At 46.0% G+C, this 27,941-nt stretch overlaps 1 protein-coding gene across 3 annotated transcripts in view; it reads right to left on the minus strand.

Moving 5' to 3' along the window:
• Positions 1–27,329, minus strand: part of AURKC (aurora kinase C) — a 45,987-nt gene extending 18,658 nt beyond the window's left edge. For 2 of the 3 annotated variants that reach the window (XM_060085650.1, XM_060085652.1), the window contains exons 1-3: positions 26,948–27,329; positions 25,220–25,346; positions 9,127–9,222 (exon numbers count right to left, since the gene is read on the minus strand). In XM_060085650.1, coding sequence (XP_059941633.1) covers positions 9,127–9,222; positions 25,220–25,346; positions 26,948–27,169 — 445 coding nt within the window. In that variant the 5' untranslated portion in view covers positions 27,170–27,329. Of the gene's footprint in view, positions 1–701; positions 846–9,126; positions 9,223–25,219; positions 25,347–26,947 lie in introns of all 3 variants that reach the window. The other variant, XM_060085649.1, reaches the window with a different exon arrangement.
• Between the last annotated feature and the right edge of the window lie 612 nt (positions 27,330–27,941).

Here is a 27,941-nt window from a genome sequence, read left to right on the forward strand (position 1 = left end):
CCTTGAAAGCCAGATCCAGTAAGAGAGTCTGCAATGGACATAACACCACAATTTCACAGCCTTGGCTGGACAGAGTAATAATGCCTCTGTGGGCTTTCAGTTTCCTTTAATCGAAGACATCCCATGTTGCTGTAAGAACACTAGGAAAAGGGAATTCGATAATGGCACAGTGGTTAGGACTCTGTGCTTTCACTGCCAGGCCCAGGTTCAATCCCTGGTGGGGCAACTACAATCCCACAAGCCAAGTGGCACAGCCAAAAAAAACCCAAAACACTAGGAAAAGGCATCTAATGCAGCCCTGATAAAAGACAGGAAGTGTATAACACCAATTCAACTATCTCCAAAGAGAAGTATGGTCCTTGCCCCAGCTCTAAGGAAGTAACCTGTAAACTGGGTATCTCCAGAGAGACAGGCGTGTCTTTGTTGTTCATGGTGAGTCCCTAGGGATGTACATGATACTTTATGACAACAGATGACTTACTATGGGCCCCTAGATAGTTTATGCTAAAGAGATGACATTAGGTCTGGGTAAGGTCTGGGCACAGCAGAAAGACCAAACATGTAATTAGAAAGCTGGGGCTTTGAACCACGAGTTATCAGCTGGATCTCTGGAAAGGCAAGAAGGGTGGAGACTGAGTCCCATGTACAATGACTCAATCAATCATGCTTCTGTAATGAAAACTCAATAAAAATCTGGATACCGAGGCTCTGGTGAGTTTCCTGGGTTGGCAACACTCCGTGCACATACTGCCAAATATCAATTCCAGGAGGTAAAGAGACGCTGAAGACACGGAAGCTTCGTGTCTGGAACACCTCCGGCCCCTCTTCTACTCTGCATCTTTTGCCTGTAACAAACACGATTTGTGAGCATAACAGGTTTTAGGGAGTTTTGTGAGTCTTCCTAGCAAATCAGTGAACCTGAGGGTGGACTGGGAAACCCCTCGACTTGCAGATGGTTCACAACACCCGGGCAGACTTGGCAGTCCTGGAGTTCTGTATTTCTAACCTTGAGTTTGGCTAACTGTGTGCAGGAAGAGACCAGGGGAGTCCTACTGGCACCACTGGAGTTGCCACAGAGAGGAGGTGGGAAGGACACTATAGCCTTAGGACACAGAATGTACAAAGGCCCCCCAGGCCATGAGGATGGTATTGACAAGAATCCAGGGAAACTGATTCCCATGGTTTTGACTTGGGTTACAGTGAGGACTCCCAGGACAGAGCTCATAAGCATAAGGCAGGAGGTGAGCAGGACTGGGATGGACACATTGGGTCTGTTATGCCCGAACAGTTTGGTGAAAAGACTAGCAAAATACACATGATCTAGATGGAGAAGATATTAATAGTTTACTTGAAGACATTAAAGAGGAGCTATACCAATGAAGAATTTAACGTGGGGGGAGGTGAAATTGGAGAAAGATGGTCAAAAGGTACAAAACTCCAGTTTTAAGATAAACAAGTCCTAGGGATGAAGTGTACAACTCGGTAACTGTAGCTAACACTGCTGTATGCTATAAAGAAGCACTGTTAAGAGAGTAATCCTAAGAGTCCTCATCACAAGGAAAGTATTTTTTTCCTTTTCTCTTTTCTTCTTTACTTTTTATTCTATCTCTTTGGGTGTCAGCTGAACCTACTGTGGTAATCATTTCACAATATATGTAAATCAAACCATCAGGCTGTATGACTTAAAATTTATATAGAGGACTTCTCTGGTGGCACAGTGGTTAAGAATCCGGCTGCCAATGCAAGAGACATGGGTTCGATCCCTGGTCCAGGGAAATCCCACATGCTGTGGGACAACTAAGCCCGTGCACCACAATTACTGAGCCCGTGCGCCACAACTACTGAAGCCTGCGTGCCTAGAGCCCGTGCTCTGCAACGAAAAGCCACTGCTATGAGAAGCCCGCACACTGCAACAAAGAGTAGCCCCCCACTCGCCACAACTAGAGAAAACCCGCACGCAGCAACGAAGACCCAACACAGCCAAAAAAATAAAAGAAATAAAAAGAAATAAACTAGACAAGCCTCTTAGATAGCCTCATCCACCAGAGGGCAGACAGCAGAAGCAAGAACTACAATCCTGCAGCCTATGGAACAAAAACCGCATTCACAGAAAGACAGACAAGATGAAAAGGCAGAGGGCTATGTACCAGATGAAGGAACAAGATAAAACCCCAGAAAAACAACTAAATGAAGTAGAGATAAGCAATCTTCCAGAAAAAGAATTCAGAATAATGACAGTGAAGATGATCCAGGACCTTGGAAAAAGAATGGAGGCAAAGATCAAGAAGATGCAAGAAATGTTTAACAAAGACCTAGAAGAATTAAAGAACAAACAAACAGAGATGAACAATACAATAACTGAAATGAAAACTACACTAGAAGGAATCAACAGCAGAATAACTGAGGCAAAAGAACGGATAAGTGACCTGGAAGGCAGAATGGTGGAATTCACTGCTGCTGAACAGAATAAAGAAAAAAGAATGAAAAGAGATGAAGACAGTCTAAGAGACCTCTGGGACAACATTAAATGCAACAACATTCACATTATAGGGGTTCCAGAAGGAGACGAAAGGAACAGAGAAAATATTTGAAGAGATTATAGTCGAAAACTTCCCTAACATGGGAAAGGAAATAGCCACCCAAGTCCAGGAAGCGCAGAGAGCCCCATACAGGATAAACCCAAGGAGAAACACGCCAAGACACATAGTAATCAAATTGGCAAAAATTAAAGACAAAGAAAAATTATTGAAAGCAGCAAGGGAAAAACAACAAATAACATACAAAGGAACTCCCATAAGGTTAAAAGCTGATTTCTCAGCAGAAACTCTACAAGCCAGAAGGGAGTGGAATGATATACTTAAAGCGATGAAAGGGAAGAACCTACAACCAAGATTACTCTACCTGGCAAGGATCTCATTCAGATTCGATGGAGAAATCAAAAGCTTTACAGACAAGCAAAAGCTAAGAGAATTCAGTACCACCAAACCAGCTCTACAACAAATGCTAAAGGAACTTCTCTAAGTGGGAAACACAAAAGAAAAGGACCTACAAAAACAAACCCAAAACAATTAAGAAAATGCTAATAGGAACATACATATTGAAAATTACCTTAAATGTGAATGGATTAAATGCTCCAACCAAAAGACACAGGCTTGCTGAATGGATACAAAAACAAGACCCGTATATATGCTGTCTACAAGAGACCCACTTCAGACCTAGGGACACATACAGACTGAAAGCGAGGGGATGGGAAAAGATATTCCATGCAAATGGAAATCAAAAGACAGCTGGAGTAGCAATACTCATGTCAGATAAAATAGACTTTAAAATAAATGTTACAAGAGACAAGGAAGGAAACTACATAATGAACAAGGGATCAATCCAAGAAGAAAATATAACAATTATAAATACATATGCACCCAACATAGGAGCACCTCATACATATGGCATCTGCTAACTGCTATAAAAGAGGAAATTGACAGTAACACAATAATAGTGTGGGACTTTAACACCTCACTTACACCAATGGACAGATCATCCAAACAGAAAATTAATAAGGAGACACAAGCTTTAAATGATACAATAGACCAGATAGGTTTAATTGATATTTATAGGACATTCCATCCAAAAATAGCAGATTACACTTTCTTCTCAAGTGCACATGGAAAATTCTCCAGGATAGATCACATCTTGGGTCACAAATCAAGCCTCGGTAAATTTAAGAAAACTGAAATCATAGCAAGCATCTTTTCTGACCACAATGCTATGAGATTAGAAATCAGTTACAGAGAAAAAAATGTAAAAAACAGAAACACATGGAGGCTAAACAGTATGTTACTAAATAACCAAGTAATCACTGAAGAAATCAAAGAGGAAATCAAAAAATACCTAGAGACAGGGCTTCCCTGGTGGCGCAGTCGTTGAGAGTTTGCCTGCCGATGCAGGGGACACGGGTTCGTGCCCCGGTCCGGGAAGATTCCACATGCCGCGGAGCGGCTGGGCCCGTGGGGCCATGGCCGCTGAGCCTGCGCATCCGGAGCTTGTGCTCGGCAACGGGAGAGGCCACAACAGTGAGAGGCCCGCATACCGCAAAAAAAAAAACAAAACAAAAAAACACCTAGAGACAAATGACAATGAAAACACGACAATCCAAAACCTATGGGATGCAGCAAAAGCAGTTCTAAGAGGGAAGTTTATAGCAATACAAGCCTACCTCAAGAAACAAGAAAAATCTCAAATAAACAATCTAACCTTACAGCTAAAGGAACTAGAGAAAGAAGAACAAACAAAACCCAAAGTTAGTAGAAGGAAAGAAATCATAAAGATCAGAGCAGAAATAAATGAAATAGAAACAAAGTAAACATTAGCAAAGATCAATGAAACTAAAAGCTGGTTCTTTAAGAAGATAAACAAAATTGATAAGCCATTAGCCAGACTCATCAAAAAGAGGGAAAGGACTCAAATCAATAAAATTAGAAATGAAAAACGTTAAGTTACAATAGACACAGCAGAAATACAAAGCATCCTAAGAGACTACCTACAAACAACTGTATGCCAATAAAATGGACAACCTGGAAGAAATGGACAAACTCTTAGAAAGGTATAACCTTCCAAGACTGAACCAGGAAGAAATAGAAAATATGAACAGACCAATCACAAGTAATGAAATTGAAACTGTGATTAAAAATCTTCCAACAAATAAAAGTCCAGGACCACATGGCTTCACAGATGAATTCTATCAAACATTTAGAGAAGAGCTAACACCCATCCTTTTCAAACTCTTCCAAAACATTGCAGAGGAAGGAACACTCCCAAACTCATTCTATGAGGCCACCATCACTCTGATACCAAAACCAGACAAAGATACTACAAAAAAAGAAAATTACAGACCAGTATCACTGATGAATATAGATGCAAAAATCCTCAACAAAATACTAGCAAACAGAGACTCTGGGATGGCTCACACCAAGGAGTACTTCCCTGAACTTCTGCTGTCAGTGTCTTTGTCCCCACAGTGAGCCACAGCTTCCCCCCGCCTCTGCAGGAGACCCTCCAACACTAGAAGGATGGACCCCCAACCTCCAAACTTCATTCATATGTTGAACCTGAGGACAGTTCACACACCAAGAGAATCTGACAGAACGTCATCACATAAGGGACTCCTGGTGAAATCAGTTTGTGGAAACAGACTAAATTTTCCATATTGGATCAAGGATGGCAACACTTTGTAAGAGCTGAACAAGGAAAGAAGACATGAGAGGAGGCTACAAAAGACAGACATTACTGGGATCACAATGAATCTGAGGTCACAAAACTCTGCCCCATGCTGCTTCCAGGCCTTGGAGCTCCATGTTATTTTTCCAGCACACCACCTTCCATTTGTGATGAAGAATGCTACCCATCAGTATAAAGAAAAAAGGAGATGAGGGAACCACATGGCCACCTAATGATGGTGGTCCTGAACCGAACATGCATCTCTCTGAAGTATGCCTGTTATCCCACTAATAAAAGAGGCCAGCATGACAGAAGTGGAAGCAAGAGAGATGTGAAAGTACAACCTTCAGAAATTATCTTGGGGAGAGAATTAACATTGAACACAGTAACTACAATTATGACGCACTGCAAAGTTTGACAATAGTAACCACCTAAACTTATCTCCCTCTCTTGATTTCTGCTCCTTCCCCAGCTCTTTAGTATTCTTTGTGTACTTCTATTTTTCATCTCCTACAAGGTTTTACTAGGGGAACTTATAAATTGTCTCATTCAACCTCAAAAAAACAAAACAAAATACTAGCAAACAGAATCCAAAAACACATTAAAAGGATCATTAAAAAAATTAATTAAAAAAGTAAAAAAAAAAAAAAAAAAAAGGGCTTCCCTGGTGGCGCAGTGGTTGAAGAGTCAGCCTGCCGATGCAGGGGACACGGGTTCGTGCCCCAGTCCGGGAAGATCCCACATGCCACGGAGCGGCTGGGCCCGTGAGCCATGGCCACTGAGCCTGCACGTCCAGAGCCTGTGTTCTGCAACGGGAGAGGCCACAATAGTGAGAGGTCCGCGTACCGCAAAAAAAAAAAAAAAAAAAAAAAAAAAAAAAAAAAAAGAATATCTTTTTGATATTGGGGATAGAGCAGCATCTATAACTGATAAAAGTATCAGGAATGTACCAAAAAAATCCCTACAAACAAAAGGGAAACAAGGTAACAGAAACACAATTTTCCATGAAATGACATTTCAAAGAAGAAAATACAGTTGTTTCTCAGTATCCTCAGCAGATTAATGGGTTCCAGAAACCCCCTGCTCAATACTAAAATCTGCAGATGCTCAAGTCCTTTATATAAAATGGTGGAGTATTTGCATATAACCTACACACATCCTCCTGTGTACCTTAAATCATCTCTAGATTGCTTATAATATCTAATACAATGTAAATGCTATAAATTGATAAATAGTTGCCAGCACAAAGCAAATTCAAGTTTTTTTTCTTTCATTTTTTTGGCTGCATTGGGCCTTTGTTGCTGCACATGGGCTTTCTCTAGGTGCGGTGTGCAGGCTTCTCATTGCGGTGGCTTCTCTTGTTGCAGAGCACAGGCTCTAGGCGCACGGGCTTCAGTAGTTGTGGCACGCGGGCTCAGTAGTTGTGGTTCACAGACTCTAGAGCGCAGGCTCAGTAGTTGTGGCACACGGGCTTAGTTGTTCAGTGGCATGTGGGATCTTCCTGGATCAGGGCTCGAACCCATGTCCCCTACATTGGCAGGCGGATTCTTAACCACTGTGCCACCAGGGAAGCCCCAAATTCAAGTTTTGTTTTTCTGAACTTTCTGGTATTTTCTCTTCCCCTGCAATGTTTTCAATCTGTGCTCGGTTGAATCTGCAGAGGCAGAACCTGCGGATATGAGGGGACAACTGTACAAATGGGCCTATAATCACATGATAAGGTGCTAAAGGTTGTGAAAGAGGGAAATGCAAAGCAAGCTCACGGAAGATACAATTTTGTGTCAGTCTGTTAAGCAAAAATCGAGGAGCCTTACAGCATCAAGGACTGAACAGGACATAACTGGTGGAATCTGGAGAATTATAAATAGGTACATCCCTTTTAGAAAACATAATCACCTAAACTTGAAATTTTGCATAACCTACAATCCAACAATTTTACTCCAAGAAATAATAAAAGACAAGCCTAATCATGTGCAAGATGACGAATATATATGAATGTTCTTGGCAGCACTGTTTGTGAGCGTGAAAAAATGTAAAAAATTAAATGCCTCAGAGAGTGGATGAGTACAATATGAAACAGAAGCATCTTTTATTTGCTTAAAGTGTAAGAAACTTGGGCACATTTTTACCTTGAGCAGAGCAAGGATGAATTTGCTAAACAAGCAGAAAGTAAGTGAAGAAATAATTTCCCTAAAAGATGTACTCTAGACTATGGTTCAACAACTGGCCATGGCCTGGGCCAAGATCTCTTCCACTAGGTCAAAGGAAAATGATAGACTGAGAGTCTGAATGAGTGTGGAAGGGTAGAAGACCAAGCAAGACAAGGGGGTAGATTTTTAACATGAAAACCTGCTGACACATGAGGGGTCACAGGCTGAGACACCCGTGCTGGGGAAGTGGTCACTGCGAGGATGGCTGATGTAGGGGCCGATGGAGGTGGAGGGGTGACGATAGTCTCTGGGGCTGTATCCAGTCTCTAATCTGCTTGGACGGCAGGACCATGCGCTCTAACTTGGGAGGGGAAGGAGTGAGCATCATGACGGGTTCCTTCCAGGCATGCTGACTGGGTGCCTCTGAGATATCCAGGTGGAGGAGGGCAGAGAGCAGAGGGCAGAGGCTCGGAGCTGCCCCCAAGGGGCTGTCGACGGGCTGCACACAGACACTCGCAGGCTGGTGGGGCCGCCCGAGGGACTAGGAGGGAAACAGCATGACTCTGCAGGGGACCCATCACCACACACGGCGGCCCCAGTGCCCTCAGCAGCCCAGATGTGGGGCACAGCAGGACAAATGTCACCGTCAGGTTTTACCAAACAGGAGGAGTAGGGAGACATGCAACAAGGGAAGGCATCTTGAGTGTCTGGACGGACAGGGTGGGAAAGGGGAGGCAGAGGAGAGCTGGAGAGGAGCTGGGAGAGGAAAGAAGGCCCTTTTCCGCAGAGGTCAGAGGGAAGCGTGAGATGCATTACTCATTACAATACAGGGACATGAATGACACCCACGGCTTACTTCCCACGAGCCACGGCTGCAGCGCAGACGCTGTGCTAAGCGGTTTTACGCTTTAACGCGTTGTGTGACCACGTCCCCAACAACGCGGGGACGGAGCAACTATCAGGAACAGACTGAGCGCAGCAGACCACACTCGCCAAACCACCTGCTCCTCTCCCTGGACACACGGCTCAGCCCCATCTCCCAGCCCCGTCCCCCGAGTGTGGCCAAGGGCCTAGTGCCTGTCAGCGGAAGCGGGGGCTGGTGTTTGTGGGAGTCTTCCTTGCCCTCTCACTCTCCTCTGCCAGCTGCAGGAGGTCAGGACAACCTTCAAGCCACATGCTGACGGCAGAGTGGACCCGGGTCCCCGAACAGCTGTGTGCCGGCACAGTCACACGGACCGGGTGTGACTCAGAAAAAGTGCTTCCAGGGACATCCCTGGCTGTCCAATGGTTAAGACTCAGAGCTTCCACTGCAGGGGTCATGGGTTCGACTCCTGGTCGGGGAACTAAGATCCTGCATGCTGCAAGGCATGGAAAAAAAAAGAAAGAAAGAAAGAAATACAAAAAAAGAACAAGTGCTTCCATATGCTGAGCACCAAGATGCTGGAGTCTGTCTGACATGGCAGCTAAGATTTAACTTAGTCAAAACTTAATACATATAAAGACACAACGAGATCCCGAAGTTCACTAAGGCCACAGAGCTGGTGATCGGTTGGCACCCAGGCTTGAAGCCCAGGCAGCTGGAGCCCAAGACACATCTCAGCTCATGCACCTCTATCGTCCAGGAGGACAGAGGGACCTGGGGTCAAAGGGCTCCATGGCCTTCAGACCACCACAGAGGCCCGAACAAGACGCTTCCCCAGGGAACCAGGGCCAGCAGCCTCCCCCTGCAGGGTCTCCCAGCTGCCCAAACCTTGGCTCCTACCTGGACAGGTGCTTCGGGAGAGGTCTTTCTTCACCGTCCACAGCTCCTGCCCCTGCTCCAGCTGGAAGATCAGCTCAGATCTGGGAACAGGACACCCTGTTCATGGAGAAAGGAAGAAGACACTAGGATTTCTGTGAAAACAAAGATAACCCCTCGATCTAGTGTGGGACTTCAGGATGTGGCCAAGACCTCAGAATGAAGCTGATTCCATCCACAGAAATCCTGACCTGGAACCTGGAAACCAAGGTCAAAAACACCAATGTTGCGAGCTTCCCTGGTGGCGCAGTGGTTAAAAATCCTCCTGCCAATGCAGGAGACACGTGTTCAAGCCCTGGTCTAGGAAGATCCCACATGCTACGAAGCAACTAAGCCCCTGTGCCACAACTACTGAGCCTGCACTCTACAGCCCGGGAGCCACGACTACTGAGCCCATGTGCTGCAACTACTGAAGCCCATGCACCTAGAACCCGCACTCCCAACAAGAGAAGCCCACAATGAGAAGCCTGGACACCACAACGAAGAACAGCCCCCACTCACTGCAACCAGGGAAAAGCCTGCATGCAACAACGAAGACCCAATGAAGCCAAAAAATAAATAAATTAAAAAAAAAACAAAACACAAAAAACCCACCAATGTTGGGATCCAAAGACTTTAGACTGCAGTGCTGGTTGTGTAGACAACACCTATTCCCTTTGACCTCCATTGCACAGAGTTCCAACTCTATTCAGCTGCAGCCAAGAGACAAAGAGAATATGACCCCCTCCTTCCAGAAGGTGTTTACTAATTAACCCAAGTGAATTTCAACCACCTGTGCATTAAAACCTCCTGAGATGTCTGGTTCACATCCAACTGAAACCAAACAGGGACTTCCCTGGTGGCACAGTGGTTAAGAATCTGCCTGCCAATGCAGGGGACACAGGCTCAAGCCCTGGTCTGGGAAGATCCCACATGCCATGGAGCAACTAAGCCCATGCAACACAACTATTGAGCCCGTGTGCCACAACTACTGAAGCCCACGCACCTAGAGCTCATGCTCTGCAACAAGAGAAGCCACCACAGTGAGAAGCCTGTGCACCACAATGAAGATTAGCCCCCACTCGCTGCGACTAAAAAAAAGCCTGCGAGCAACAACGACCCAATGCAGCCCAAAATAAATAAATAAATTTATTTATTTTTTTTAAAAAAGAGAAAGAAACCAAATCTCTGCAGATGAGGCCTGGATACCTACAGATTTAAAAAAACCACCCCAGATTCCGGCATCAAGGGAGGGCTGAAAACTCTGGTTTCCACCAACTTGCAGGTGACCTACACCAGCCCGCTGGAGGAGAGAGCTGTAGTCCAGGATGGCTGAGTGAGGGGACTGGCTGGTGCTGTAGTCCTGCAGCAGCCTGGGTCGCCTGTGAGGGAACCTGCCTGAGGCCCTAGATCAGGAAGAAGCAGACAACTGGGTTGGCACCCACCAACCTGTAGCCAGCCCCACCTCTGAGCTTCCTACTGGTGAGATAATAAATTTCCTCCAGGGTGAAGACTGAGTCGGTCTGTCACATGCAGCCAAACACAGATGCGGGGGAAAGACACATGGACTCGGCAGCAAGTCGATGGGAGAGGTGCCAGGACTCACCGACAGCTTCTCTGGCAGGTCCAGGGTTCATCAGTCATCACTAAGCAATGTGCTCTCCTGTGTGCTCCGTGCCCAGCACAGGGCTCAGCAACAGCGACCAAGACCTCCCTTCAGCCATCAGGAGTCATGCTCCCTGTGACCTCAGGGCCTTTGCACATGCTGGCCCTTCTCCCTGGAAGGCTGTTCTCTCCCTGGAAGGCTGTTCTCTCCCCACCTTGCTCCTTCCAGCTACCTCTCTTTGGGTCTCAGCTCAAATGTCACTGCCTGAGAAGACTCTGCTGAACAGTGGCTGAGTCCAGGTGCTTAACCAATCCACCACGTCACTATGAACTTTTAACCTTAATAATAATTGAAAAGTTAACATTTATAGGGTGTAATCATATCTCAGGGACTGTACCAAGCAATTTAAATGCATTATGTTGTTTAAAATAGATGGAATAATTTAAAGAACTCACATATTTAAAATATTGACTCTTTTTGGTCAAAGTAAGGTATGTCTCCATTGATCTAAGTCTTTTTTTAGATAACCAGCAAAATTCTGAAGAGCGCTCCTCCTGTCTAGGTCTGCAAGGGCTGTGAGTCGTCCCTAGCTGCCACCTGATCTGGGAAGAGACGGACCATTTCGTCTGTCTCACCATGGTCAACACACCAAGTTTCTGGGCTGATGACCCCGGGGGAACCAGGTAACTGGCTACTGCCTAACGCCGAGGCCCCCCCATGGACGGTTGGGATTCAAGTGTGATCAGCTGAGCCAACAACAATGAAGTCCGTGGGGGGCCGCTCAACTGAGCTGCCCACCACCCTGTGAGAGACTGACGGCACTGCCTGCCCTCTGAGGGCACACATGGCCAGAGTCCAGGCACTGGTCCCTGGAGCAATACAGGGATCCGAGTGGCATAGGGCACCCCCCTCACACATGCCATGGCACAGAAGAGGCTGAGACTGCTTCACAGGCAAACCTTGCCATGGCTGCTTGCCTTACTGTTGTTGCCGTTTGCCCCAACCGTGTAGCGGATAAGAGATCCCATCTCTGGGGCCTCCCTGGTGGCGCAGTGGTTGAGAGTCCGCCTGCCGATGCAGGGGATACGGGTTCGCGCCCCGGTCTGGGAGGATCCCATATGCCGCGGAGCGGCTGGGCCCGTGAGCCATGGCCGCTGAGCCTGTGCTCCGCAACGGGGGAGGCCACAACAGTGAGAGGCCCGCATACTGAAAAAAAAAAAAAAAAAAAGAGATCCCATCTCTGGACACTGCTAGTTCAATGTATAATGGGGGGAAAAAACAAAGGAATAAGGAATCTTGTTTTTGCTGCCCTCTGAGACACCTGAGGATGTTTCTCAACCTACTCCAGATTGTGTAAGCCCGGCCAGTGTGTCCGGCACTCGTGAGTGCTGCTGCAGACCAGCACGTGGAGAGCTCTTCCTCAACAACAGTCACCCCGTCAGGACACCGCCACCACCACTGCTGTCCTGAGGCATGAGCCCCAGCCTCTCCCCAGAAAGGCAGGCTGCCATTCACAGTGGTTGCCACTTGGGACTGCTAAGAGCCTACCAGGTAAATACCCAAATAAAAGAAAGAAAAATGGTGGTGGGGGGGGGCAGGTGACCCCCCCCACAAAATTAAGATTTTGTTTGGAGGCAGAAAAAAAAGGAGTGGGGAGGAAGGGGCTCGTTATGCTGTGGACCAGGGCCATCCAGGGGTGAGGCTGCATCTTGGAGGCCCCAGGCCCCTGCGCCCTTTCCTCTCCTCAGCAGGAGACACACGAAAACTAAAAACCAGGGTTTTTAATGGCTGAAAAGCTCAAAAGGAAGAAAGAAGGGGAGGGGGGCACACTATTAACCTTACATACCAAGCAAACGCCAGGTCTAACAAACATAATGCTGGTTCTAGACTACTTATTGATTTAAAAGCAGTAACAACAACAAAAAACCCTAGATAACAGGGAGAGAAAATAAAAGTTTAAATAACATACAACATATAACTAAGTTAGAACTCTGTCTATACTCTGACCCAATTGGAAATCCAAAATTTATCTACTAAAATGTATATAATAAATTATTATATAATTACATATGGTATAACAAAATTTATATATTAAAGAAATTTTATCACCAAAACAAAACACGGCACCGACTGGCTTGTCGGACTCCACGACACAGGTTCTGAATTATCTTTAGAATTTGCTAAAACGCACCAACTGACAAAACTTCATGAATGTAACACTGGGGCTCAAATCATACTTATACCTGGGGATCCCACTAAACTGAAACACCCTACTCCACCAGTGTAAAAAGTACCTAGATATGAAAGAGAAAAAATACGTATATCTCACTTTGACTGTAGCTTTACCTGAATTTCCTATAGCCCTAGTACCAAGTGTCCTAAAGTATCCCATATTGGGCATAGATGCTCTGACACAATACACAATTAAAATAAAATTTGGGCACTTACAAATTAATTGGCTTGATAAAATGGGACCCTACAGACCCGAGTTAAAATAATTATTCAGGGCTTCCCTGGTGGTGCAGTGGTTGAGAGTCCTCCTGCCGATGCAGGGGACACGGGCTCATGCCCCGGTCCAGGATCCCACATGCCACAGGGCGGCTAGGTCCATGAGCCATGGTCACTAGGCCTGCGCATCCGGAGCCTGTGCTCCACAACGGGAGAGGCCACAGCAGTGAGAGGCCCGCGTACCGCAAAAAAAAAAAAAAAAAAAAAAAAAAAAAAAAAAAAAAAAAAAATTATTCAGCCCAATGTAAGTTGAAAAGGGGCCTTTGGGGAGTAAAACTTTTATATAAGACCTAATTAATCAAGGGGTGATGATCCCCACTGCTTCTCCACGTGACAGCCCAGCTGTGCATGTTCTTAAACCTAAAAAAACACAGGGCACCTCGCTGTGAGTTACTGCAATCTTAATGCCGTGGTCCCATCTGTTAGGGTTCCTGTTACTGACTGAACTGTGTCTCCCTAAACTGTACGTGTTAAACCCTAATCCCCAGTGTGATCCTATATGGACTTAGGGCCTTTAAGGAGGTAGTCAAAGTTAAATGAGGTCACGGGGTGGGGCCCTGATCTGGTAGGACCGGTATCCTTTTAAGAGGAAGAGAAAGCCTCTCCAAGCCAGATGAAAAGTCAGGTAAGGACACAGCAAGAAGGTGGCCAGCAAGAGATCCTTATCAGCAACTGAACTGGGACTTCCAGCCTCCAGAACTGTGCGAAAATAAAGCTGCTGTTTAACCATACAGTAATGGCAGCCTGAGCTGACTAACAAGATCCACACACCCAATACCCAATACTATTAGAACCCGGTAATTACTCTTCAATTACAGATCTGGCTAACATGTTCTGCTGGTGTGTATTCTGACAGCCTCTCAACCACGGTTTGCCTTCGCTCTGAAGGCAAATAGGACTCCTCTCCCAGGCTGCCCCGTGGGGTGGGGCTCAACAGCTCTGCCAACACCCACACCCTCTGCAGCCAAGACCTCAGCTGCACCCACCCACCTCTCAACAGGAGCACAGGCGGATGTTACATCAATGACAACCTTGTCTAAGGAGATCCATTTGACACACTTGTGACAGTGAGTCCAACACCTTTTAATCCTTCGGGGACTAGTTTTAGATAAAAATACTATTTAGTATTACTTTGGGTCTGGTGGCCACATATTCCTCATTTATAAATTTTATTTACTCTCCCTGACGTTGATACTTGCAAATCACCCCACCTTAAATGGGACTCCCTCCAACAAAAGCTCTAAAATCTGCTCAAAATACTGTTAAATAGCCAGTCCCATCAGTGTCCTCAGAGACTCCTTCACCAAAGCAGCTTTGACAACCTCTTCTCACACCTCCTCGAGTTTCTGAATCACCTACCGGGGCCACAAGATGCCCAAGGGCCTCTGATGTTATCAGACTGCCCCCTCAGCCTGGTACTATATGCTACTAAAACAACTAACTATACACAAGGCTCTCTGGATAATGAAGGCTGTTGCAGGCCCCGAGCCACTGACCACCACACCCAGCTGCCCATCAAGCTTTGGATCATGGCAACAGCACATCACAAGTTCAGCACAGCTCCTGAGGCCCCAGGACAGGATGGAACTCAACCTGGGCCCTCTGACATATTCCTCTTGTAGGACAAGGTGGGTCCTTGCCAGATGCCGTGGTGCTGGAGGAGGGCGCCCCTCCCCACAGCCCTTGGCTACCTGGGGAGCACCTTGGGATTAAGCGAGTGAACAGTTGTGGGAGTTTGTGGATCTCTTACATCCATAGCACATGATGGAGCTCAGTAGATTGCTGCTGCTTTCTATCCCGTAGCGAGAATGTCCAAATAAAAAATGGGACCTAAGAAACATTTCTTGGCCTATTCAGGGGGTCATCTTAGTACTAGATGCCCTGATCAACAAACGGCCTCCTCTTCACATTCATTATGAACTGTTGGGCCATTGCTTAAAAACTGCCTCCTTCAGGGTAAAGAAACTCGTCTCACAAACACCCCAAAAGTAACTAAAAATCACATGTCCTTACATTGATAAAGGCCACAACGATAGGCCTTGCCAGGAAGCTCCTCACTCCCTTTGGAATTACAGACATTACTGACAATAACCAAGATACACATTTCACTTCTCAACTTACACAATGTTGGGCTCTGGAGAGAGGTAGTCAATAGAGTTTCATGGCCCCAATAGGCCCCAAATAGCTGGTTTAACTGAAAAACTAACGATTTCCTTAAACAGCTCCTTTTCAAACTCCAGTCTGACAAACAAATCCCTCAATGGGCCTCTATCTCACCCCTTAGCCTTAATTCAAGGCTCCTTGACTCACATACCTTTAAAAATGTCCCACTGCCCTTTCCTACTCTGGAAGGGAATGTGCCTCACCTCTATGTACACAAAGACTCGTTCTACAGGAGGCCATTCACATTGTCTCCCCTGCAGTTACACACAGAGCTTCCCATCATCCCATGAGGCTGGAGACCAGGAGGGAGCACACGCTCCCGGCACCCATTAACCACAGACTGCCCCACAGGCCAGGCAGCTGGTCACCTGACATGGAAACCATTTGCCCTGAACTTCAAAACAAAACAAAAAAAACAAACCAAACCTTGAAGAACGGCCATATGGCATTCTGGCAACTGTTGCTCTTACTGTAACTGGTCTGGGTACTTTCATTGGTTTATAACTCAGAGGCCTGATCCCTCCAAGGAAGCCACTGTTTCAAACAAACACAGCAAATACTGAGGCCCACATCAAGTCAAGTGCGTACCCACTTGCAAAGGATACCCTGCCCCACGTCCCAGACCAAGACCTCACTGGTGAAGATGACTTCACCTGGGGACACGAAAACCTTCATCTCAGCAGATACCCATGGACTTCCTCTCCTAAGACAGAAATCAGACCTGGGACCTTTTTGCTTTCTTCTATTAGGGATTCTATCATGTTCCTGAGCTGCTGTCTGTGATCCTGGTATATGCCTCAATCTGCCAAAAGGGAAATCTCCAATTTATAGCTGGTTGGTCAGAACAGGTTGGGAGGACTTGTGACTGACATCTGAAGTGGGTGGGTGGGAGGTGGAGGGGCTGTCTTATGGGACTGAATCCTTATTAACCTGTGGAGTCTGTGCTAACTCCAGGTAGTTAGGGTCAGAATTGCCTGGTAAGGAAAACCCAGACGTTTGATATCAGAAGCATTATGAGGAAAAAGGATTTTGTTTTTTAATTAATTAATTAATTAATTAATTAATTAATTATTGGCTGCGTTGGGTCTTCATTGTGCATGGGCTTTCTCTAGTTGCAGTGAGTGGGGGCTACTCTCCGTTGCAGTGTGCAGGCTTCTCATTGCAGTGGCTTCTCTTGTTGCAAAGCACAGGTGCTAGGCATGCACGTTTCAGTAGTTGTGGCACATGGGCTCAGTAGTTGTGGCTCATGGGCTCTACAGCACAGGCTCAGTAGTTGTGGCGCACGGGCTTAGCTGCTCCTCAGCATGTGGGATCTTCCCGGACCAGGCTCGAACTGGTGTCCCCTGCATTGGCAGGCAGGTTCTCAACCACTGCGCCACCAGGCAAGTCCCATGTTTATTTTTTACAAATACCACACTAACATGCACACACATGTATATATACAAAGCCATACTTTTAGCACACCTTATAACTCCTGAAAGATACTCTTAAACACTCCCCAAATTACACATCGATTTTCTTGGCTAATGCTACATAAATGGGAAACTTAGTATGAGCCTGCAAGGACTTCCTATATCTCTACCTATGTTCTTCTTTTTCATTCTCAAAATGGTTTTCTATACTCTACAGAACAACATATGCCATATCTTCTAAAACTCTCCACTATTATCCCCCGAAGTTTCCTTAATATGTGAAATATCGGAGCACACCCTTCATGTGCAAACCAAGCAATCCAAAGCCACACCCTTGCCCACCTCTTTAAACCTCACACACCAGGCCACTATTCCTCCTGCCCTAACTCAAGCAGATCCAGGTTCCAGACAACTAGGGACACCCCTAGTGCCCCAAAGCCTGTTGGAAATATTCAAATCTCACAGATCCTAATTAATACAGTGGGGACACTGTGACAATTTCAATGAGTGGAGCATGAATAGTGCCTGAACAGTCCTGACACCTGGTCAGGGCTCAGGGTACCTGCACAGTGACAGTTATCAACTGCTTATTACAAGTGACCCACTTAATAAATGTTTTCTTAGATTTCTTCAAAAAGGGAATCCTGCATTACTCCAATAAATGGGAAACCCAGGGTCCCTTCCCTTGATGGCAGGTCACCATGAAAACAATGCAGAAGGGAAATCAAAACAGTGCTATTAAGTTCCAGAGAGCTCAGCTGCCTGCTGCTCAGGGCTCCTGGCCTAAGGCTCCTGCCTCTGTTGACAAGGGGAAAGTAGCAACAGTTGCAGGCGTAGGGAGTGTGGGGAAGGCAGAGAAGGTATGTTAGGAGGGAGCACTAAACCCAGACTTCCCGTCCAAGACATTCAGGAGGCAGGAAGAGAAGAAATGATGGAATGGTTACATCAGGTTGTATCGCAATGCCAGCTGAACAAGTGTCCCTGCACTCTCAGAAACAGGGTTTCTCAAGCTGACATGATAATTTAGGTCAAGATAATTCTTTGTTGGAAAGGTGGGGAGGAGCCCATCCTGTGAATTATAAGGATGGTGTAGGATCCACGTGCAGATGGTAATAACCAAAACTATCTCCAGATGTTGCTGAGTTTCCTTTGGGGAGCAACATCATCTCTGGTTGAGAACCACTTTTATGGTTATAAATAGGATGATGAGAGAAAGTGAGAGGGATGGGTGAGACACTCCATGAAGTCTGGTGGTCAGAACACAGCTGGTGAGGAGGTGGCAACTGGGCTGAGAAGGGGCAGCCATGTACAAAGCCAAAATGGAGAGGGCAGACAGCAGAAGCAAGGAGAAATACAATTCTGCACCCTGTGGAAGGAAAACCACATTCACAGAAAGATAAAATGAAAAGGCAGAGGACCTTGTACCAGATGAAGGAAGAAGATAAAACCCCAGAAAAAAAACTAAATCAAGTGGAGACAGGCAACCTTCCAGAAAAAGAATTCAGAATACTGACAGTGAGGATGATCCAGGACCTCGGAAAAAGAATGGAGGCAAAGATCGAAAAGATGCAAGAAATGTTTAACAAAGATCTAGAAGAATTAAAGAACAAACAAACAGAGATGAACAATACAATAACTGAAATGAAAACTACACTACAAGCAATCAACAGTAGAATAACTGAGGCAGGAGAACGGATAAGTGACTTGGAAGACAGAATGGTGGAATTCACTGCTGCGGAACAGAAGAAAGAAAAAAGAATGAAAGGAAATGACGACAGCTTAAGAGACCTCTGGGAAAACATTAAATGCAACAACATTCACATTATAGGGGTCCCAGAAGGAGAAGAGAGGGAAAAAGGACCCGAGAAAATATGTGAAGAGATTATAGTCGAAACCTTCCCTAACCTGGGAAAGGAAATAGCCACCCAAGTCCAAGAAGTGCAGAGAGTCCCAGGCAGAATAAACCCAAGGGGAAACACGCCAAGACACATAGTAATCAAACTGACAAAAATTAAAGACAAAGAAAAATTATTGAAAGCAACAAAGGAAAAACAACAAATAACATACAAGGGAACTCCCATAAGGTTAACAGCTGATTTCTCAGCAGAAACTCTACAAGCCAAAGGGAGTGGTACAATATATTTAAAGTGATGAAAGGGAAGAACCTACAACCAAGGTTACTCTACCTGGCAAGGATCTCCTTCAGATTCCAAGGAGAAATCAAAAGCTTTACAAACAAGCAAAAGCTAAAAGAATTCAGTACCACCAAACCAGCTCTACAACAAATGCTAAAGGAACTTCGCTAAGTGGGAAACACAAGAGAAGAAAAGGACCTACAAAAACAAACCCATAACAATTAAGAAAATGGTAATAGGAACATACATATCAATATTACCTTAAATGTGAATGGATTAAATGCTCCAACCAAATGACACAGGCTCGCTGAATGGATACAAAAACAAGACCCATATATATGCTGTCTACAAGACCCACTTCAGACCCAGGGACACATTAAGACTGAAGAGGGGATGGCAAAAGATATTACAAGCAAATGGAAATGAAGAGACAGCTGGAGTAGCAATACTCAGATCAAATAAAATAGACTTTAAAATAAATGTTACAAGAGACAAGGAAGGACACTATATAATGACCAAGGGATCAATCCAAGAAGCAGATATAACAATTATAAATATATATGCACCAACATAGGAGCACCTCAATACGTAAGGCAAATGCTAACAGCTATAAAAGAGGAAATACACAGTGACACAATAATAGTGGGGCCGTTAACACCTCATTTACACCAACGGACAGACCATCCAAACAGAAAATAAGGAAACACAAGCTTTAAATGACACAGTAGACCAGCTAGATTTAATTGATATTCATAGGACATTCCATCCCAAAACAGCAGATTACTTTCTTCTCAAGTGCACACGGAACATTCTCCATGACAGATCACATCTTGGGTCACAAATCAAGCCTCAGTAAATTCAAGAAAACTGAAATCATATCAAGCATCTTTTCTGACCACAACGCTATGAGATTTTCAATTGCAGGGAAAAAAACGTAAAAAACACAAACACATGGAGGCTAAACAACACATTACTAAATAACCACGAGGTCACTGAAGAAATCAAAGAGGAAATCAAAAAATACCTAGAGACGAATTACAACGAAAACACGACGATCCAAAACCTATGGGATGCAGCAAAAGCAGTTCTAAGAGAGAAGCCTACCTCAAGAAACAAGAAAAATCTCAAACAATTTAAACTTCACCTAAAGGAACTAGAGAATGAAGAACAAAACCCAAAGTTAGTAGAAGGAAAGAAATCATAAAGATCAGAGGAGAAAAGAATGAAATAGAAACAAAGAAAACAATAGCAAAGATCAATAAAACTAAAAGCTGGTTCTTTGAAAACATAAACAAAATTGATAAACCATTAGTCAGACTCATCAAGAAAAAGAGGGAGAGTACTGAAATCAATAAAACTAGAAATGAAAAAGAAATTACAACAGACACTGCAGAAATACAAAGCATCCTAAGAGACTACCTACAAGCAACAGTATGCCAATAAAATGGACAACCTGGAAGAAATGGACAAATTCTTAAAAAGATATAACCTTCCAAGACTGAACCACGAAGTAACAGAAAATATGAACAGACCAATCACAGTAATGAAATTGAAACTGTGATTAAAAATCTTCCAACAAACAAAAGTCCAGGACCAGATGGCTTCACAGGTGAATTCTATCAAACATTTAGAGAAGAGCTAACACCCATCCTTCTCAAACTCTTCCAAAAAATTGCAGAGGGAGGACCACACCCAAACTCATTCTATGAGGCCACCATCACCATGAGGATACCAAAACCAGACAAAGATACCACAAAAAAAGAAAATTACAGACCAATATCACTGATGAATATAGATGTAAAAATCCTCAACAAAATTTACTAGCGAACAGAATCCAACAACACATTAGAAGGATCATACACCATGATCAAGTGGGATTTACCCCAGGGATGCAAGGATTCTTCAACACACGCAAAACAATCAATGTGATACACCATGTTAACAAGTTGAAGATAAAAACCATACGATCATCTCAATAGATGCAGAAAAAGCTTCTGACAAAATTCAACACCGACTTATGATAAAGTGGGTATAGAGGGAACCTACCTCAATAAAATCCATATACAACAAACCCACAGCAAACATCATTCTCAACGGTGAAAAACTGAAAGCATTTCCTCTAAGATAAGGAACAAGACAAGGATGTCCACTCTCGCCACTACTATTCAATATAATTGTGGAAGTCCTAGCCATGACAATCAGAGAATAAAAGGAATACAAATTGGAAAAAAAAGAAGTAAAACTGTCACTGTCTGCAGATGACATGATACTATACATAGAGAATCCTAAAGATGCCACCAGAAAACTACTAGAGCTAATCAATGAATTTGGTAAAGTTGCAGAATACAAAATTAATGCACAGAAATCTCTTGCATTCCTATACATTAATAAAAATCTGAACGAGAAATTAAGGAAACACTCCCATTTACCACTGCAACAAAAAGAATAAAACACCTAGGAATAAACCTACCTAGGGAGACAAAAGACCTATATGCAGAAAACTGTAAGATACTGATGAAGGAAAATAAAGATTATACAAACAGTTGGAGAGATACATCATGTTCTTGGATTGGAAAAATCAATATTGTGAAAATGACTATACTACCCAAAGCAATCTACAGATTCAATGCAATCCCTATCAAATTACCAATGGCATTTTTTACAGAACTAGAACAAAAAATCTTAAAATCTGTATGGAGACACAAAAGACCCCGAATAGCCAAAGCGGTCTTGAGGGAAAAAAACGGAGCTGGAAGAATCAGACTCCAGACTATACTGGACTTCAGACTATACCACAAAGCTACAGTGATCAAGACAATATGATACTGGTACAAAAACAGAACAACAGATCAATGGAACGGGACAGAAAGCCCAGAGATAAACCCACCTATGGTCAACTAATCTATGACAAAGGAGGCAAGGATATACAATGGAGAAAAGACAATCTCTTCAATAAGTGGTGTTGGGAAAACTGGACAGCTACATGTAAAAGAATGAAACTAGAACACTCCCTAACACCACACACAAAAATAAACTCAAAATGGATTAGAGGGCTTCCCTGGTGGCGCAGTGGTTGAGAGTCCGCCTGCCGATGCAGGGGACACAGGTTCGTGCCCTGGTCCGGGAAGATCCCACATGCCGCGGAGCGGCTGGGCCCATGAGCCATGGCCGCTGAGCCTGCGCTCCGCAATGGGAAAGGCCACAACAGTGAGAGGCCCACGTATCACAAAAAGAAAAAAAAAGGATTAAAGACCTAAATGTAAGACTGGACACTATAAAACTCTTAGAGGAAAACATAGGAATAACACTCTTTGACATAAATCACAGCAAGATCTTTTCTGATCCACCTTCTAGAGTAATGGAACTAAAAACAAAAATAAACAAATGGGACCTAATGAAAGTTAAAAGCTTTTGCAAAGCAAAGGCAACTACAAACAAGACGAAAAGACAACCCTCAGAATGGGAGAAAATACTTGCAAACAAATCAATGGACAAAGGATTAATCTCCAAAATATATAAACAGTTCATGCAGCTCAATATTAAAAAAACAAACAATGCAATCAAAAAATGGGGAGAAAGGGCCTCCCTGGTGGCGCAGTGGTTAAGAGTCCGCCTGCCGATGCAGGGGATACGGGTTTGTGCCCCGGTCTGGGAGGATCCCATATGCCGCGGAGCGGCTGGGCCCGTGAGCCATGGCCGCTGGGCCTGCGCATCCGGAGCCTGTGCTCCGCAACAGGAGAGGCCACAACAGTGAGAGGCCCACATACCGCAAAAAGAAAAAAAAAAAAAAAAAAAAAAAAAAAAAAAAAAAAATGGGGAGAAGACCTAAACAGACATTTCTCCAAAGAAGACATAGAGATGGCCAAGAAGCACATGAAAAGCTGCTCAACGTCACTAATTATTAAAGAAATGCAAATCAGAACTACAAGGAGGTATCACCTCACACCAGTTAGAATGCTCATCATAAGAAAATCTACACAACAAGTGCTGGAGAGGGTGTGGAGAAAAGGGAACCCTCTTGCAGTGTTGGTGGGAATGTAAATTGATACGGCCACTATGGAGAAGAGTATGGAGGTTCCTTTAAAAACTAAAAACAGAATTACCGTATGACCCAGCAATCCCACTACTGGGCATACACCCAGAGAAAACCATAATTCAGAAAGACACATGCACCCCAATGTTCATTGCAGCACTATTTACGCTAGCCAGGTCATGGAAGCAACCTAAATGCCCACTGACAGACTAATGGATAAAGAAGATGTGGTACATATATACAATGGAATACTACTCAGCCATAAAAAGGAACGAAATTGGGTCATTTGTAGAGACGTGGATGGTTCTAGAGACTGTCATACCGAGTGAAGTAAGTCAGAAAGAGAAAAACAAATATCATATATTAACGCATATACGTGGAACCTAGAAAAATGGTACGGATGAACCGGTTTGCAGGGCAGAAATTGAGACACAGATGTAGAGAACAAACTTATGGACACCAAGAGGGGAAAGTGGCGGGGGGGCGGTGGTGGTGGTGTGATGAATTGGGAGATTGAGATTGACATATATACATTAATATGTATAAAATGGATAACTAATAAGAACCTGCTGTATAAAAAAATATAGAGAGAATTAAATTTAAAAATTCAGAAAAAAGGGGTTTCCCTGGTGGCACAGTGGTTGGGAATCCGCCTGCCAATGCAGGGGACACAGGTTCGTGCCCCGGTCCGGGAGCATCCTACATGCCACAGAGCGGCTGGGCCTGTGAGCCAAAAAAAAAAAAAAATCAGAAAAAAAGAAAAGAAAAGCAAAGAAAAGCCAAAATGCCCAAGCACACCCACCAGGCATAGAGAATAGCAACTGCAGATGCCCATGGCACGTATGTTAAGTATGTGCACAGGAAACAGTAAGATGCTGGCATGACCAGAGCAGACTGAGCTCAGGGAAAAGTGTGGGGAGGTGAGTGAAGGGTCCACAGGGTCAGATAGTGGACCTTCTTATTTTTAAAATTTTGTTGTAAAACATCTAAATATGTAAAACTTTCCCTAATTTTGTGTGACACAGAATACAATCCCAATTCTCTAAAAACAGGCATGTTTTACCCTAAGCCCTGGATTTACAGCTCTCCTTTCCCTCAAACTGAGAGGTCTAAGGTGATTATCCTCAGGCTGCTGTTTCTCCACCTTGCCTCTCTTGCCCTTGTGGGCTGGATCAACCTTTGTTGAATGGGCTGTCTTGTCCATCCTCAGGTACTAAGCAGCATCTCTGGACTCTAACCTGCTAGATGCCGGGACCACCCACACCCCAGGTGTGACAGTCAAATGTGGCTGCAGACTTCCAAATGTCTCCTGGGGACAAAACTGCCAAGTACTGAGAAGCACTACTCTCTCAGCTTCTCTCTCTTGGACTAGCAGAGGATCTTGGCCAGGACTCAGGGAACAAGAGACAATCATGAAGGCACAGGAGAACAGAAAAGCCCCATAACTGAGATCCTGTGGTCTAGAACAATACCTGTTGGCACTGAAGGGAAAGACCTCCCGAGGCCCAACCTGCCTCACCCTGTTCCTGGAGACCATCCCATCACTCACAGCCCTGTGGACTGGGTTGCAGGGGACACTTGAGCCAACCAGTCCCACCCAGTCAGCTCCCTGTCTGGAATGTGAAATAAGAACCTCAGACAGAGGCCAGTCTGTGCTGGGCACTGGGGTACAGGCTCAGGGAAGTATGGGCTCAGGTGGCCACTCCTGCCTCAGGGACAACCCCCTAGAGCCCAGCAGTAGAAAAAGAAAAAGAAACAATGCTAAGTATGCAAAGACGTAAAAACAAGGCATCTGGGGGCCCCAGAGAGCAGGGACTGGGGTGGCCACTCCTGTCACAAACTTGCTGAGGCGCAAAAGCCATTCTGAAAAAACAGACATGAGCAAAGCCAGAGAGAGAAGTCAGGACAAGAGATCTAGAAGCCGGCATAATCCGGGTGGTTCCCAGTCCTTATTTCAGTCCCATGTGGCCCAACTGGAAATTCTGCCTTTGGGTTCTGCAGAACCCCCCCATTTCCTTCCACCACCTTTTGGGAGCCAAAGGGGAACTGTTTCTTGCTCAAAGAAACACAGAGATAGCAGGCAGGAAAAGATGAATCTCAAAAATGACTGAAGCTGTAGGGAAGAGAGAGCGTAAGCTTCTCGATCAGCCGGGCATGGAGCCAGAGCATATCTGACAAGGAGATGGCAGGTCCTCTGCATGGCAGAGTGGCAAGGCCTTACCCAGAGACACCAAGAGCCTGCAGTTTTCTAGCATCACCTCCTGGTACAGGGTCCTCTGAGCCGGGTCCAGCTGCCTCCACTCCTCCTGGGTAAAAGTCACCGCCACGTCATCGAAGGTCACAGACACCTGTCAAACAGAGGTAGTACTGTTGACCCTGGGGCTGTTGGATGGGATCAGAGATTGTGTCTGGAAGGCTGTTAAAGGTGCAGAGAGATCAAGACCCTAACACTTAGCACCTCCTGAGGGCCAAGCGCTAGGCTGGGCTGAAGTGCAAGTGGACAATGTTTTGGACACAGTCGTGTGAGAAGTCTTCTATGCGGGAGCCGCTGGAAAGTCACACAAGACGATGGAAGTGATGTGTGGGCTGTCAGATGCAGACAGCAGAGGCTGTGGGACCTCAGAGGAATGAGTAAATAATGATCATAACAGTGTCAATAATGGTAACAGCAGCAGTACCTGAGCCCCCCTGGTCCTGCTAGCTGCCTGCGCCAGGCTGAGGGCTTCACACCCTGGTTCAAGTGACTGAAAGTCCCCAGTTCTTTCGTCACTCTCTTGTTTACATCCAAACTCTTGAAACCCGACACTTACCAGCTGTGTTACCTCGGAGACATCACTTCATCTCTCTGAGCCTTGGTTTCGGGATCAATACAACAACAGTTCCCACTTCACCAATAACAGTTGTGAGATTTAGACAGAAATTATTCAATGTTCGGTGTGCTTGGGGATTTTCATTGATTGTCCCACAGCCCCTGAGGTAAACATCTCCATGCCAGCCGATGACCCGAGACTAAGGGGGCTCCACCAAATCCACCAAGAGTCTTGTGTCTTACAAACGAGGAGCAAGATTTTAACACAGTCTACCCTAATACAGGGTCTAATAAAGTAACCCGACACGCTTCCATCATCCAAGTGAACACCTAATGACGAGCTTGTGAAGCATGTACACCGATTTTTGCTGTTAAGTCCATTTCATCACGCCTGAAACTATTCCTGTGGACGTGCAGAGAGAAGCAGAGCCTTCATCACTGACCTCCCTGGAGAGACCCCTGAAGGGGGTAATGGCAGGAGCTGGGCCAGCTCCCCACACCCTCCTGGGTCTCCCAGACTCCGGGGAGGTTCCACAATGAACCACTAGCCGCTTCCTTCCTGAACCCTGACAGCACTTAGCCCTACGCCAGGAATACTTCAGGACCAGAGAGCACAAACGGCTAAAGATAACACTGGCTTTGGCCATGAGACTGGCCACAACGTCTGACCTGGCTGAAGGTGAGTGGAACATTCGGCAACTACAGAACCTCGCCCTCCCAAGACACGTCTTAGCATCTAGGAGGCACCATGGCAACCTCACAGGCCCTCATGGGCCTTGTGAAACAACCAATATACCTCGGCTTTGGCCATGCGCTTATCGCTCCCTCCATTTCCCAAGGCCACCGGCTGGAGAAAGGCGGGGGCGGGGGCGGGGGGGGCAGGGTACATCCCTGCAGCACATGGCGGAGTTCGGGATTTACTATGATGGAAGCCCCTGAAGGATGCATCACTCATTTTTCCACAACTTACTGAGCATGTGTGAGAGACCCAACAGCTTTTAGGACCGAGGATAAATTAAGTAGCAAAGCAGCTCCACACGCCAGAGCACACGACCGCGAAGCCAAACCCAGGGGATGCCTCCCTTCTGGAACCGTCTCCGCCCTCGGAGAGAAGCAGCTCCGCAACCAGCGTCCACTCACCTGTGTCTGGTGGGTCGACGCCGCCGCCATGATGGGACCCTGAGTTATAGCCACGCTTGGAGAGGCGAGCACCGGGCGGCCTGCTGCTCCTCGCCTCCGCCCCGCCTGGGCCGGGCGACCTCGGCTGACCGCCGCTCTCCGAGAAAAAGGCGCACCAGACCGGGCGCCGCCCTCGGGAACTGCGGGGACGAAGGGCGGGTGCTGAGGGCCCGGAGAGGCCATGGCCCGGCGGACGACCAGTGCACACGCCCGTTTAGGGAGTCACGGCCCGTTCCAAGGCACGAAAGGAAGTCCCATCCCCCTTCCTTGCTCAGTCCCCACAAAATGCCCAAGTAGCCGCGCAGCCCAGCTTCTCGGCACAGCCAGAAGCGAAAAGCTGAGGCAAATGGCGTCCTCTGAGAGAAACCGGAAGTCCCGCCCACGTACTGCGCCGCAGGAAACGCCTCTATGACTGGCCGTCATTGGCCAGCGCCCTCCTCAGACGCACAATGCACACCTCTGGGTAATGTAGTCTCCCGTAGATCCGCAGACGTGAGGAGCGCCTTAACTGCGGGGAGGGAGTGGGGCGGGGGAAGGGGAGGGTCTTCCTCCACCTAAGAGGAACTGAGCGCCGGCAGGGACCTGTTTCTTTTTCTTTTTTTTTTTTGCGGTACGCGGGCCTCTCACTGTTGCGGCCTCTCCAGTTGCGGAGCACAGGCTCCGGACGCGCAGGCTCAGCGGCCATGGCTCACGGGCCCAGCCGCTCCGCGGCATGTGGGATCCTCCCGGACCGGGGCACGAACCCGTGTCCCCTACATCGGCGGGCGGACTCTCAACCACTGCGCCACCAGACCTGTTTCTTAACAGTGGGTTCAAGTGGAGAGGACCAGGCAGTGGGGGCGAGAGCGTCCATGCTGTGCCCCAGGGAAATTGAGGCTTGGAATGCTGGGACAGTCGTCCAGGGCACTGCAAAGGGTGTAGGGCTGTGACGTAGGCTCGCAGCCCGCGTAGTGAT

The sequence above is a fragment of the Mesoplodon densirostris genome, chromosome 19 (genome assembly GCF_025265405.1).
Source record: "Mesoplodon densirostris isolate mMesDen1 chromosome 19, mMesDen1 primary haplotype, whole genome shotgun sequence".
In the NCBI taxonomy this organism is placed as follows: Eukaryota; Metazoa; Chordata; class Mammalia; order Artiodactyla; family Ziphiidae; genus Mesoplodon; species Mesoplodon densirostris.